The sequence below is a fragment of the Rhinolophus sinicus genome, chromosome 5 (assembly GCF_057876585.1).
Source record: "Rhinolophus sinicus isolate RSI-liver-muscle chromosome 5, RSI-T2T, whole genome shotgun sequence".
In the NCBI taxonomy this organism is placed as follows: Eukaryota; Metazoa; Chordata; class Mammalia; order Chiroptera; family Rhinolophidae; genus Rhinolophus; species Rhinolophus sinicus.
The window spans coordinates 31,909,335-31,924,359 of record NC_142505.1 but is presented as its reverse complement, the minus strand read 5'-3'; the positions used below and the strand labels follow the sequence as shown (position 1 = coordinate 31,924,359).

The 15,025-nt window shown below is 40.9% G+C and overlaps 1 protein-coding gene across 6 annotated transcripts in view; it reads left to right on the top strand.

The window, feature by feature from the left end:
- CPNE4 (copine 4) overlaps positions 1-15,025 on the top strand; it is a 410,233-nt gene that overhangs the window by 268,077 nt on the left and 127,131 nt on the right. For all 6 annotated transcript variants that reach the window (XM_019725940.3, XM_019725942.3, XM_019725945.3 and 3 more), the window contains exon 3: positions 9,239-9,418. In XM_019725940.3, the coding sequence (XP_019581499.1) occupies positions 9,239-9,418 (180 nt within the window). The remainder of the gene's footprint in view (positions 1-9,238; positions 9,419-15,025) is intronic.

Below are 15,025 nucleotides of genomic sequence, written 5' to 3'. Positions count from 1 at the left end.
TCATTAGAGATATTGGTCTGTAGTTTTCTTTTTTTGTGCTGTCCTTACCAGGTTTTGGTATCAGGGTAATGTTGGCCTCATAAAATGAGTTAGGGAGTACTGTCTCTTCTTCAATTTTTTGGAAGAGTTTGTGCAGAATTGGTATTAGATCCTCTTTGAAGGTTTGGTAGAATTCACTAGTGAAGCCATCTGGTCCCGGACTTTTGCTTTTGGGAAGGTTTTGGATGACTGATTCAATTTCGTTACTGGTGATCGGTCTGTTTAGATTTTCCAGTTCTTCATGGTTCAGCCTTGGAAGGCTATATGTTTCTAAGAACTTGTCCATTTCTTCTAGGTTGTTGAATTTGGTGGCATATAGTCCTTCATAGTATTCTTGGATGATCCTTTGTATTTCTGTGGTGTCCGTGATAACTTCCCCTTTTACGTTTCTGATTTTGTTAATCAGTGTCTTCTCTCTTTTTATCTTAGTAAGTCTAGCCAAGGGTTTGTCAATTTTGTTAATCTTTTCAAAGAACCAGCTCTTTGTCACATTAATTTTTTCTATTGTCTTTTTGTTCTCTATTTCATTTATTTCTGCTTTAATTTTTATTATTTCCTTTCTTCTGCTGACCTTGGGTTTTACTTGTTCTTCTTTTTCTAGTTCTTTAAGGTGTAACATGAGGTTATTTATTTGGGAGTTTTCTTGTTTCTTGAGATAGGCCTGTAATGAGATAAATTTCCCTCTTAAAACTGCTTTCGCTGCATCCCAGAAATTTTGGTAGGATGTATTTTCATTGTCATTTGTTTCTATGTATCTTTTGATCTCTCCTCTAATTTCTTCTTTGACCCAGTCCTTCTTTAAAAGTATGTTGTTTAATCTCCATGTATTTGTGTTTTTTCCTGCTTTCTTTTTACAGTTGATATCCAATTTCAAAGCCTTGTGATCAGAGAATATGCATGGTATGATTTCAATCTTCTTAAATTTGTTGAGACTGATTTTATGTCCCAATATATGGTCTATCCTTGAGAATGTTCCGTGTACACCAGAAAAGAATGTATAGTCTGATGTTTTAGGATGAAGTGCTCTATAAATGTCAATTATGTCCATTTCATCTAATGTGTCATTTAGGGCTACTATTTCGTTATTTATTTTCTGTTTGGATGATCTATCCATAGCTGTCAATGATGTATTTAAGTCCCCTAGTATAATTGTGTTTTGGTCAATTTCTCCCTTTAGTTCTGTTAGTAGTTGCTTGGTGTATTTCGGTGCTCCCTGATTGGGGGCATAAATATTGATGACTGTTATGTCTTCTTGTTGTACAGTCCCCTTCACCATTATGAAATGTCCATCTTTGTCTCTTGTTATCTTTTTCACCTTGAAGTCTGTTTCATCTGATATCATTATGGCTACACCTGATTTTCTCTGGGTACCATTTGCTTGGAGTGTCAATTTCCACCCTTTCACTTTGAGTCTGTGCTTGTCCTTGTAGCTGAGATGTGTCTCTTGGAGACAGCATATGGTTGGGTTTAGTTTTTTGATCCAATCTGCTACTCTGTGCCTTTTTATTGGTGAGTTCAGTCCATTTACATTTAGGGTGATTATTGATATGTGAGGATTTCCTGTCATTCTATCTTTAGTTTTCTGGTAAGGCTGTGTCTCCATTGTTTCTTTGCCTTTTTGTTGTTGTCTATTATTTCTGTGTGGTGGTATTCTATGATGTTTCCCTCTGTTTCTTCTCTTATTTCAGTATATATTTCAGTTCTGGATTTTTTTTGAGTGGTTACCCTTAAGTTTATGTAAAAGAAAGTTTGATATTTAGAGTATTCCATTATCTTCAGCACGCTTACTCTCTCCATTCCCATATTCCGGTTCAGGCCTTTACTCTCCCCCTTTTTGAGTTTTGGTTGCCACAAATTGTCCCTGTTGATGGTGGTCGAATAGCCTCCTTTAGTACTTCTTGTAGTGCAGGTCGTGTATTAGAAAATTCCCTCAGCTTCTGTATGTCTGGAAAGGTCTTTATTCCTCCTTCATATCTAAAGGATATCTTTGCTGGATATATTATTCTTGGCTCATGATTTCTCTCTTTCAATAGTTTGAATATTTGGTTCCACTCCCTCCTGGCTTGTAGAGTTTCTGCTGAAAAATCTGATGATAATCTAATGGGCTTTCCTTTGTAAGTTACCGTCTTCTTTTCCCTGGCTGCCTTGAGGATTCTTTCTTTGTCGTTGATTTTAGACAGCTTCAATACAATGTGCCTTGGAGAAGGTCTGTTGGGATTGAGGTAACTAGGTGTTCTATTTGCTTCTTGGATTCGAGGGTCCAGTTCTGTCCACAAATTTGGGAAGTTCTCATCGACAATTTGTTTGAATATATTCTCTGTTCCCTTCTCTCTTTCTTCTCCTTCTGGTATGCCCATTATTCTTATATTGCTCTTTCTGATGGAGTCAGAAAGTTCTTGTAGAGTTCTTTCATTTCTTTTAAGTCTCAAGTCTCTTTCTTCTTCTCTCTGTGTCATTTCCAGGTTTCTATCTTCGATGTCACTGACTCTTTCCTCCATCTGGTCAACTCTACTACCTAAGCTGGTTATTTCATTCTTAATTTCTTCTATTGAGTTCTTAATCTCCAGAAATTCTATTTGGTTCTTTTTTAAGATTTCAATCTCTTTCGTAAAATGCTCATGCTGTTCTTTGATTGAGTTTCTGAGTTCCTTTAACTGCCTATCTGTGTTTTCTTGTATCTCGTTGAGTTTTTTCAGAACTGCAATCTTGAATTCTCTGTCATTTAAGTCACATATTTCTGTATCTTTAAGTGCCTTCTCTGGAGATTTTTCACTTTCTTTCTGAGCTATCTTGTTGCCTTGGTTATTCATGGTGATTACTGGTTTACTATTTCTCTTCCTAGACATCTACAGGAGTGGCTTCTGCAACAGGTTGATAGAAAGCGGTCTTTCTTTTGTTTGCCAGTACTTGTTGGTAGAATGTTTTATTATTTCTCCAACTGCAACTTATTTTTCTTCTCCCACACAGTAGTGCTATGTTTTCTCTGCACTATTCCAACTTCTCACACAATGGGGGGATTCCCTGGGAGACGGGCTTCTCCTCTGTTAATAGTTCGTCTAGGTCACAGGGCGCAGTGTCCCGGTGGGTATGCGGAGAGCTTTTGATGTTCCAAAGCTCTTCCAGCTCCTGATTCAGAGCCCGTAGGTTTCAGCAGTTCTGTTTACTCCTGCAGGGATCCGCCCAGATAGGTGGGGTCAGAGGCGGGGTGAGTTGTGAGAGGTGGCCCAGAGCAATGGCGGCAACCACCACAGCCCGTCCTGCTTCCACAGCTCTCTCCCCTTTGCTGGAACTAGTTGGGCTGTGAAATTGTGTTTGCATTCCACAGTTCTCAAAACAGCAAATTTTCTGTTGTTTTGATCTGACACTGCTACTGTTTCGCTTTTAGCACCGGGCAGGTGGGGGCCGGACGAGCTCTGGGAGGGGTGGGAGGGGGCGGCTAGTCTCAGTGCCTAAGGCTCCGTTCTCTGCTCGGCAGTGCGGGCTTAAACCACCGTTTTCAGCCTTTTTCCCTCAGTCTTTTCTCCGAGGTCTCTGCCGTGAGCGTTGGGTTCAGCCGTGTTATATGCTGTCCCCTCAGCCCTGTGGAGCCCTGGCGGAGCCCTAGCAGTCCGAGTTCTTCCCTCTCCCGCAGCTGCGGTAGTTCCGGGAAGCAGCGAGCTCGGCGCACTGAGCCAGGTCTGCGTCCTCCGCCCGCGCGTCTCCGTCTCCGCGCACTTCTCCCTTTCCTCCTCCCTCCACTCGCGCGAATCTCCCACCTGTAGGTGATTTCAGTCGGTAGTGGGCCTCTTCGTGTTGCCTGTGTGCTGTGCAGGGAGTCCTTTGTGGAGTTTTTGTTGTTCGATTCGTTGTAAATTCCAGGGGAGCTTTACAGAGGCTCTCCTCACGCCGCCATTTTTCCGGAAGTCCAATCTAGATTAAATTTTTAAGACATCATCTCATCAAAAGCAGTATTCAGTGATTGATTCTATCACCATCATGCCATAACCTAGCTGCATTTTTCATCTCTTTCAAGGGATGCTCATGAATAAACTCGAATTAAGGAAAGTAGTCCAGGTTTTGAGGCCAGAAGGCATGAGTTCAAGTGCCCACTCTATCACCTAATACTTTGTGCTGATATTTGATCTTGATTTTTCTCATACAGAAAATAGCATACAGTTGTATCACAGTATTGCTATAAGAATCAAATTAAAAATGGGGTGAGCATATTCTGCAAACTACAAAGCAACATACGTATATCAGTCATTACAACTAGGGAAGAGAGGAGAAAAGCACACTTTCTGCAGACTGGGTAACAGAAGGCCAGCAAGATTAAAATAAACCTTGACACAAAAAAATTAAAAAAATAAAGAAAGAAGGAAGGAAAAACCCCCACATAAGAGCAAAAGCAAGACCCTGCTCACTTCCCTTACTCTGGTATTCCTACATCTAGATTGCCTGGGACACCCTTAAAAATACAGATTTCTGGGTCCCATCTTATACTTACTGAATCAAAATTGCTGGGAGTAGGGAACAGGAATTTGAGTTTTAAAGAAAGCTGCTTGATCGATTCTGATGTAGCCCATAGCACCAGTCAGTGGATGGTCTTTTGGAAACAATCACTTTGACCTTAACACCTCTCACTGAGAAACATGAGCTACCCTAGGCTCTGGTGCTCAGATTAAACCTGGCTTCGGTCTCCAGCAAAGATAATGCATCTCCCATAATAGCTGGGAATGCAGAAAGGTTTGCAATACCTTCCAAGTAAGCATTTAGTATTGAGAGTATGTCTTCTATCATTCTTCTTTTCCTGAGCGCCTATGTGGTGTTAGGATTCTTACTGGTCCTGAGGTTGTCTTTGGTTATTACCTATCTTGCTAATGCAAATGGGTATTGCTTAATTTCTTTCCAGTCAATGTCCCTCAAAAAATCCAATCATCCAGTGTTGCATGCTGGCAGCTTGCCTTGGATAGCCTGTCTGGGCCGTGTGGCTTAATGCCAATATGAACTTTATAGGTATGTGGGATCATCATCATTTGAAAATCAAGAAGTGAGAAGAAAAGTAGCAGGGTCAATGTACATCAGCAGTTTGTGCCATTTGGGGTGGTTAGAGCAGAAAAAGAAAGACTAGAATTGGATAGAATTTCCATCTCCTGTATCTGTCATCTGAAGCTGCCTTGGACTCTATTCTTCCATCCACAAGGAGTGGTTTCCTTTTCTCTGTCTTGAGGATGTCAAATCCACCTATATGTTTACTTCTTGAAAGCTATTTTGAAATCCTCTATCAAAAGACACCCCGTGAATATAATTAAATCTCTTATTGTATGGTTCATTATGCTACAAATTTGGACCAGATGTTGCAAAAGTGCCTCTGGGGCCAGGCAGGGAAATTCATTAAGGGAGAAGAGCTTGGAAACTGGTGAATGAGTGCCCCATCTGAATAGGGCAGTTGCCAATTGTTGCCATGTTTGAATGTGGCCCCAGATTACCAGATATTCTGATTTTTTTCCCCAAAGGGTGGGCAATAGAAATGCCCTCTCTTTTATGTTTTCAAATTAAAGGAAAAATTCTTTTTTTTAAATTAAATTTATTGGGGTGACAATTGTTAGTAAAATTACATAGATTTCAGGTGTACAATTCTGTATTACATCATCTATAAATTCCATTGTGTGTTCATCACCCAGAGTCAGTTCTCTTTCCATCACCATATATTCGATCCCCCTTACCCTCATCTCCCACCCCCCACCCCCCACCCCCCTTACCCTCTGGCAAGTGAGACAAACAAAACACCTCCAAGTCAGCTCGAACTTGCAGAGTACGAGTGCCCTTTCTTTCTTTCTTTTCTTTCTTTCTTTCTTTCTTTCTTTCTTTCTTTCTTTCTTTCTTTCTTTCTTTCTTTCTTTCTTTTTCTCTCTTTCTCTCTTTCTTTTTAATTAAAGTTTATTGTGGTGACAATGGTTAGTAAAGTTACATAGGTTTCAAGTGTACAATTCCATAATGTATCATCTATATGTCATATTTTGTGTTCACCACACAGAGTTAGTTCTCCTTCCATCACCGTATATTTGATCCACTTTACCCTCATCTACCACTTACTTCCCCTCATTCTCTCTGGTAACCACTAAGCTATTGTCTGTGTCTATTTGTTTTTATTTCTTTATTTGTTTGTCTTGTTCCTTTGTTGTTTTCAGTTTTATATCCCACATATCAGTTAAATCATATGGTTCTTGACATTTTCTGTCTGACTTATTTCACTTAGCATAATAATCTCAAGATCTATCCATGTTGTTGCAAATGGCACTATTTCATCTTTTCTAATGACAGAATAATATTCCATTGTGTATATATACCACATCTTCTTTATCCAGTCATCTATCAAAGGACGCTTTGGTTGTTTCCATGTCTTGGCCACCGTAAATAAATTAAGAATAGAATTACCATATGACCCAGCAATCTCTCTCCTGGGTATTTACCCAAAAATCTGAAAACCAATTTCTAACATCTGATTTATACTATTATTCAAAAGCATGATCTCTTAACAACCAAAAAAAAAAAAAAAAAAAAAAAGTGCCCATACAGTAAATCTTTGTACCCACACAATCAGCCAATGACATACAAGATCTGCCAATTAAGTCTGTGAACTTTGTTTCAACATTATTGCTAACCTTTTTTGATATCAGAGGGATTATTCATTATGAGTTTGTACCAACTGGACAAACAGTTAACAAAGTTTATTATTTAGAAGTACTGAAAAGGCTGCATGAAAAAATTAGACGACCTGAACTTTCACCAACAATTCATGGCTCTTGCATCACGACAATGCACCAACCCACACAGCACTGTCTGTGAGGGAGTTATTGGCCAGTAAACAAATAACTGTATTGGAACACCCTCTCTACTCACCTGATCTGGCCCCCAATGACTTCTTTCTTTACCTAAAGATAAAGGAAATATTGAAAGGAAGACATTTTGATGACATTCAGGATATCAAGGGTAATACGACAACAGCTCTGATGGCCACTCCTGAAATAGTTCCAAAATTTCTTTGAAGGGTGGACTAGGCACTGGCATCAGTGCACAGCTTCCCAAGGGGAGTACTTGGAAGGTGACCACAGTGCTATTCAGCAACTTTTTCTAAAATGAGTTCGTGAACTTAATTGTTATACCTCGTATTCAGTCCTGTCCGCCAAAATGAACATTATGTATAAGAATGTAAAATTCAGCTCAAATAGAAGCTGAGTCTTCAGGGGAAGCCAGAATTATCAAATAACCATTGGTCTGACCAATAGCTTTTTTAAAAAACTTTTTTTATTAAATGTATTGGTGTGACATTGGTTAATAAAATTATATAGGTTTCAAGTGTGCAATTCTATAATACATCATCTATGTATTGCATGTGTGTTCACCACCCAAAGTTAAGTCTCCTTCCATCAGTCACCATATATTTGACCCCCTTTACCCTCTTCTACGTCTCCTCTACTCCCTTACCCTCTGGTAACCACTAAACTGTTATCTGCATCTATTTGTTTTGAACAATAGCTTTTATAAATGCTAATAAACAGTAGGCTGGGATCTGGTTTTCTATCTATTGGACAGGGACATAACCGTAACTATATTCTCCTTCTCTTTGCAACCTGGATTGACCATCCCATCAGGAATAGCAAGAGGTATTCCTTACAGGACAACCCTCTCACATGGGGCCCAGAGGAAGGACCTGGACCAGGGACAAATTACTGTACTCAAAAATATCAGGGGAGGCTACAGCAAGTACCAAATTCACTTCCTTTGCTGGGAAACATGCATGTGCATGTGGTCAAAATTGTCTTCTCTTCGTTTTATTGAGAGGCTATTTCCCTATATGCTTATGAAAGTGGAGGAAATTATTTTCCCATTTTGTGCTAATAAATGACACTTAGGAAGTATTCAATAAACCATGTTTCTATTCGAAAGCCAACAATGCATTGTAAGCTCCAGTTGATTTGTAAAATACGAGTGATGGATATCTCCAGTTGAGAGATACTGTAAGATCTTGGGTTATCAGTAACTTGGTCCTTTAAGGCTTCCCAGCATGTAAATGGTGTTATGTATTTTTACATGTGACAGGCACAGAAGAAAAGAACCTTAGTGGTAAGGGTGTCAGCAAAAAACAGATGGCATACCTAGAGAGTTTCACTGAAAGGATTAAACTCTTTACAGAGGGGCTGTTTTCAGGGGCATGGGATAAGGGAGCCAACAAAGGTTGGTGAGGCATCTGAGACATCAGGGATAGCAGCAGCAGGAATTCATTGCCACCCCAGGGTCTGAAGAGAGGAAAGAGGGGGTACTATGCTACCAAATCCCAGTAAAAGCTTGCTCTGTGGAAGGAGTCTGCCAGCAGACTCTGTATGCAGAGCCATGGAGCCACTGCCTGCCCCTCTCTGTCCTCTGTCCTCTCACTCTCTGACTTCCTGCCAAGTCCCTCCTTTGGCTGACTCCAACCAGAACTTAAAAGGCAAGGGAACCCAGGAAATTCAATCCAAAGAGGTTAACTTCCAGGGGTACAGAGTGGGGTGGAGAGTGGCAGATATGGGTCTGGGAGACAGGAGCAAATGGAAAGCTATTATCGCAGAAGACAAGCAGAATCATAGCTCATGGAATGTTAGAACAGGAAGGGACTTTTCAGCCTCTAATCCTCATTTTGTTGATGAGGAAACTGAGGCCCAGGGAATTGAAATGACTGAGTAAACATTATAAACCCAACAAAAGGCATACTTGAGGCCAAAGACAGTTATCTCCTGGCCTTTCCACTTAATTATTCTGGGAATCATGAGTTATAAAACTCATATTAGAGTAGGAGTGGTTACAATGGGGCACTTGCATGGTCATTTACCATTACTGTGCCCATCAGACATCACTAATCGATTATTGATTTCTTTCCTCCTGCGCTATCAGACTCTTTCTCATCCTATGGCTCCAGGCAGCCACTAACAATTGATCCATCTTGTTACCCTATTACCTAACAATACACCGTGTTATAAATCTTTAAATACAAAGCTTCAGATTGCTCTAATAAGATTTTCCTCCTTGAAACATGGCTCATTCTCTGAGGGTGCTTGCCCTGGTGACTGGACAAGGGGCATTTTATTTTGGAAGAAGGTAAAGCCCCATAAAATTAATTTGCCTAAAGGTTAATAATAAAAAAGCCCTAATCTCTGGTGGGTTTTCTCATTCTCTCTCCTTGCAGGTTGACAGAACAGAGGTGATTCGCACCTGCATAAACCCAGTCTATTCAAAACTGTTTACTGTGGACTTTTACTTTGAAGAGGTGCAGCGCCTGCGGTTTGAAGTTCATGACATCAGCAGCAATCACAACGGGCTGAAGGAGGCTGACTTCCTGGGCAGCATGGAGTGCACGCTGGGCCAGGTGGGTCAACGGAGGCCCCTGCTTCCCTCTTCCCATCTTTGGGCCTTTCTTCTTCTTTTTATCTCTCCTCTCATTCAATCCTTACTTTCTCTTATTGGTTTTGTTTTCTTTTACATGCAGTATTTTATGACTTCCCACGCACTGTCATATCCATTATATTTAACATTATATTTACATAGGAATGATGCTGCAATCATGTAAAGAGTTAACTTATTTTGCAAAATTATCCATTTTCTCTTCTGAATGCCTTCATTTACTGCACAGCTATTTATTGAACACTTACTCTGCTGTGGTTGTGTGTCTGTTATAGCCTTATCCTAATATGTTATAAATTTCTATCTCTCAGTTCAACTATGAGAAACTCCACACAGGGAGTATTGCTCATTCACATGTACACGTATTCCGAGCCTCTAGTGTCAAAAGTAGCCCAGGAGGGCTATTTGGATAAATAGATATTTGGTGAATGAATAAATGCGTTCACCTAATCTTCATGACAATGATTTGAAATGAACATCGTTATTGCATCCATTTGTCAGTGAGAAAACCAAGACTCAGAGAGGTTAAGCCTAAGGCACCACACTAAAAAGTGGCAGAGCTAGAGCTTGAACCAGGCCAGCCCCATCTCAAACCCCATCATTTTGCTTGTGTAACACTCTTTCCTTTTTCCTTCCCTTCCTGCTATACCCAGGACTTTAGTAGGTGCTCAGGGGAGATCTAAAGGAAGAAATAGTCCCTGTGCCCGAGAAGTGGACACTCCCAATGGAGAAGGCACATTATATGCATCTCAAATAGAGCAGTTCATGATGGTCTGTAAGCCATAGTGAGACAGAATATCCTGAGCTCTATACATAGTGTTGTGGACCTTTGGGGAAAGGAGATCTTTCTGCTGGGTAGAATCAAAGAAGGCATTGTGAAACCAAACTTTGAAAAAATGAGGTCCAGGGATTGAAGAAGAAACAGGGAGGCTTTTCAAATAAGAAAACAAGGTCAATAAGGCATAGCAGTCAGAACAACCATGGCAGGAGTAAGGGGCGGTGGAAACCAGTTTCACTGAATCAAGGTCAGATGCTGATTTACTGTGAAACCAGTGAAGCTTAAACTTCAGAGCGTGTTTCTTGTGTGGACCCCTTCCAAGGATCTGTGTCCCATTTTTTCTGTAGTTTTGTATTTTTTTCTCAAAGAAGGATTCCAAATTTTATGAGCCTCAAGCTCTGCAAAACCTGCCTCAGTCCAGTGCAGAGGTAAGGGTTTGATGTAGGGATTATTAAGAAAGATTCTGCCTGTCAACGAAATGGCATATGTGCATGTTTCTTTGTTTGTTTGTTTGTTTGTTTGTTTGTTTTTACCCTACCTCATGCAACTTATCACTAAGAGAAATTTCTCTTTTGTGAGCAATGAGTGACAAAATAGACGATGTCCTAAGTTACCATTTTCCAGCAAAGACAGTGATTACTTTCGTAGGATTGTTTCTTGTTGCTTTAATGAAAGCCAAAAGCCCAATGTGGAAGTACAGCTGAGTGGAGGCAGACAGAGAACCTGGCATATTCTTCATAAATATAATCTCTCATGACTTTTTGAAAAAGTTGATGGCAGATAATTCTAGGGTCTTGCCAGGTACAGTGTCCAATAAGTAGGCATTGAATGAATGAATGAATGAATGAGGAAATAGATGAATGGTGGATTTGAGGTAGAATTCTGTGATGTATAAATAAAATGAAAAGGTTAAAATGACATATTTTGTATATATAAATGAGCCAAGATTCTCTTAGATGATGAGCTTCCCTTATGCATAAAAGTTCTCTTCTGTCCTGAGAAATAAATGTAGATCCATGGAGAAGGCATGTGAATAAAGATCTTTTTCATCTAAAGCTTTGATCACTTTGTCTATGACAATGACCCTAAAACTTACACCTTTAGTCTGTCACAAGCCTCGTCTTTCTAGACCCTCTGCTTCGTGCCAGGCATCGTGCTAGATGCCAGTGACATAGTGATGAGCCAAAACCATTGTCCCTGCCCCCAAGCAGCTCACAGTCTAGTTGGGGATAAAGAGGGAAGCAAACAATTACACAAACAATTAATTAAATTACAACCATTATCATCATTGTTAAGAAATATAGAATAGGAGAGCAAACATGAAGAGAGTGGTGGCAGATGGAAAGGAGGCCACAGAAGGCTTCCAATGGGAAGGGACATTTACACGGAAACTGAAGGGAGAGCAACAGTGCTTCAGGTGAGAAGAAAGAGGAAACACAGTCCAAGAAGATGGGGAAATTATATACAAAGCCTCTGGATTCAAGAAGGAGTTTGGCATATGGTACAGTGTATCTTTGTTTCGGTTTCCCAAGAAGCCAGCTCTGAGGTAGTACGTGAAAGTAGGTGAAGGAAACACCATTGTGAAGTAAAAAAGTAAGACAGGGAAAAGAAGGCAGCCTGTAAGGGTGTTGTCAAGCCAGCTACCACTGTGTGTAACTGGAGCTTCATTCTGCTAGGAAAATTCTGGAAGCCAGTGTAAAGCAAGCACCACAGTTATCTCACCCTAGAGATTAGGAAACTGGGGTATTTATACACTTGGCGGTATATATACTCTCAACAGTCATTAAGGGCCATTCCCAGGGTGGGAACATTGCTCTCCCAGCATTTCTGGTTTATTACATGGGCCATAAAAGAAGATCCAAATACCAGAAGAAGCTTGTAAGCCAAGAAATACAGGTGCTGGTGGTCAGAAGTCAGTGACGTGCACTGAAGTCATAGGGCCTGGGATATGAGCAGGCACTGACAGCATCTGCTACACAGACTCTGTTGGTTGCCTACCCAGTAGCCAATCTCCTCCCTCTTTTTAGCTGTCAGATCCTGATCATTTTCAGGTCATTTCCCACCATGTGGCCATGTAGAAAATAGCCCTATCCCTAGTTCAAGAGTCAATCCTGAGTAATCCTGTCAATCATATCAATCCTATCTCCCTTTGCAAGAGATTAGTTTAGGGGAGGGTGGGTAGCCAGTTCTAACCAATAAAAAATAAGAGATTTTTCTCGGAAAGGTTTCCGAGCCTAAGAAAAAGAGACACACATGAAGAAAGAGTTCATCTCTGCCTGTGATTCCTGGAACCACTGCAGCCACATTGCAGCTCTGGTAAGGACGAGAGCAACCCTTAGGGAAGGTTAGACCCAAAAGATGCGCAGGCATGGGCCTGTCACCCTGTACCTGGCGGCCACCCTAGCTGTGGAGTAGTTATAAGAGAATAAAATGTCCTATTGTTAAAGCCCTTTGGGATGGGATTTTCCATTCCTTGAGCTAAAAGCATCATAATTGATATAGAGCAAATGAGAAACTGAAAGATGACCAGGCTGTCTGCAAAAGGATGAGAAAATGGAAACTGGGGGAGTACACTGGCCTAATTTTCTTAGTCTCTCCAGATAAGGAAATACATAGAGCACTGAGGATGAGATTATAAATAGTCCTTTATAAATATACTTTGACACTTTTGAAAGAGCTTCCATACTGATAATTTCATGTGACTCTCTTGATAATTCTGGGAGGATAGGTGTCATCATCTGCATTTGATAGTTGAGGAAACTGAGGATCAGAAAGATCCAGTGTCTTCACAGAGCAAGACCAGCAGTCAGCAGCTTCTGATCCTTCATCCAGAGCTCTTTCTTCTCCCATGATTTAGGGAAAGATAATGGGGAAGGCCACAAGTTCTGAGATCTGGCATTATGGCTTAGGCGAAGCTAATGAGTGGCAAGTCAGATTTGTTCAGGTTAGCCTTGTTTCCCAAGCCACACTGCTCCACCCCAGGTGACATGCCAGCCTCTCTGGGTGTCTTGTACATTCTTTGTCAACCACCCTCTCACATTACCAGCCCTGTGATTGGTAGGATTGACCTTTCCCACAGTTTAGAAGTGGGCACTAGTTGGCTTAACTCAATTACAATATCCTATTTTTGTGGCCGCAGTGATTGGTTCAGGGAAGGGTATGTAACTAATCAGAGATAATAAGACGCAAATATATATTAGCTGAAGTCTTCTGGGAAAAAAAAAATTCTGGAAATGGTACCCTTCAAGGGGAGAGCTGCAGGGGAAGAAGAGGAGGGGGTGATGACATGATAACATGTGGTCAAGAGGAACAGAAGCTGATACCTTGAAAGGGAGGAACAGAAAAATGGAGAGAAATCAGATAATATTTGCAGGCTAGATAGAGTCTTCTCTAAAGCCAGCCTTCTGTGGAAATTTCAGCCAGTAGATTCCCTTTATTATTTAAATCGCTATGCAGTAATTCTTTTTACCACTTGTCGCATGGAATTCTAACTGATCAAGACATTCATTCCATAGAACTCCTGTCCCAGGCCATAGCGACCTTTTCAAACTCCAAGATCCCATAACCTATCTCTATTTCTTTTTAGCAACCCATTCTGCATTGTCTTGAGAAGTTCCCTTTCATCAATTTATTCAGATCAATCTCTAAAATGATCTAATTAGCATTTATTTTTATACTTATTTACCTGGTTCCCACAGCTGGATTATAAGTTTTTTTTAAAACCACATGCAGTACTTTGGTGTGTCTCATGCAGCACCATGCTTTACTTCACTTGTGAAATTTTACTTCACAAGTGCTCAAGTCAAATTTATTGATTAGTTAACTTTGAAATTTTCAGATCAGTATGAACTTTTTATTAACATGGTAAGTTTCATTCATTCATTTATTCATTTCTACAACAAGCATTTAACAAAAGCCCAGGATATGCCAAGTACCATGCTAGGCACTAGAGGCACAGATGAAAAAGACAGACAGCCTGCCCCAGAGGAGCTTATGATTAGCTGGGAGATTCAGACTGGTACATAAATAATCAAAATGCATATTGCTCACTCCTCCAATAGAGATGTTTTTCAGAGGCTATGGGGAAAAGATGTATCTCTGCCTAAAGGGAATCAGGGAAGCCTCGTAAGAAAGATGACTCTGGACCTGAATCTCTAAGGATGAGTAGGAATTCACCAGCAGAGAACAGAAACAAGGACTAAACTGGCAAAATGACTGGCACACACAAAGACACAGGAGCAGGCGAATAAGAGAGAACTCTAAGTGACTCGGCATGACTGGATGAGCACGGGAGCATGGGAAAGGGGTAAAGGAGCTAGACAGGAGAGGACGTGCTAGACCACGAAGCTTTGAAGTATCTCTCTTTAAAGTTTGGAGAGCTTGGACTTGAGGCACTGGAGGCCCTGAAGGATACAGTTTCAACCAGGGGAAGGACAAGATTGGATGTGTGTATTAGAAAAATCACTGTGGCATTCCCATGAAGGGTGGATGGTAGAGAATGAGTGTGTAGGTACGGAAACCTGTTAGGAAGTTAGTGCAATAACAGGAAAGAGGTGAAGAGGGCAGTGGTGATAATTGAGAAGAAGAGACCTGGAGAAGAGTTAGTCCGAGAGCAGAATCAATAAGCCACGGAGACTGGGTGCGGGAAGAGGAGTTTTCAGACGCTTGGCTTATGTCACTGGAGGAGCCATTTGGTTGATGAGTGAGGTGGGGAATAGAGTGTGGTGTTAAGGTCAGGATGCGTGTGGAGAAACCAGAGAAGGTTGTCAGTGGGTGGCTGAGCACATAGATCTG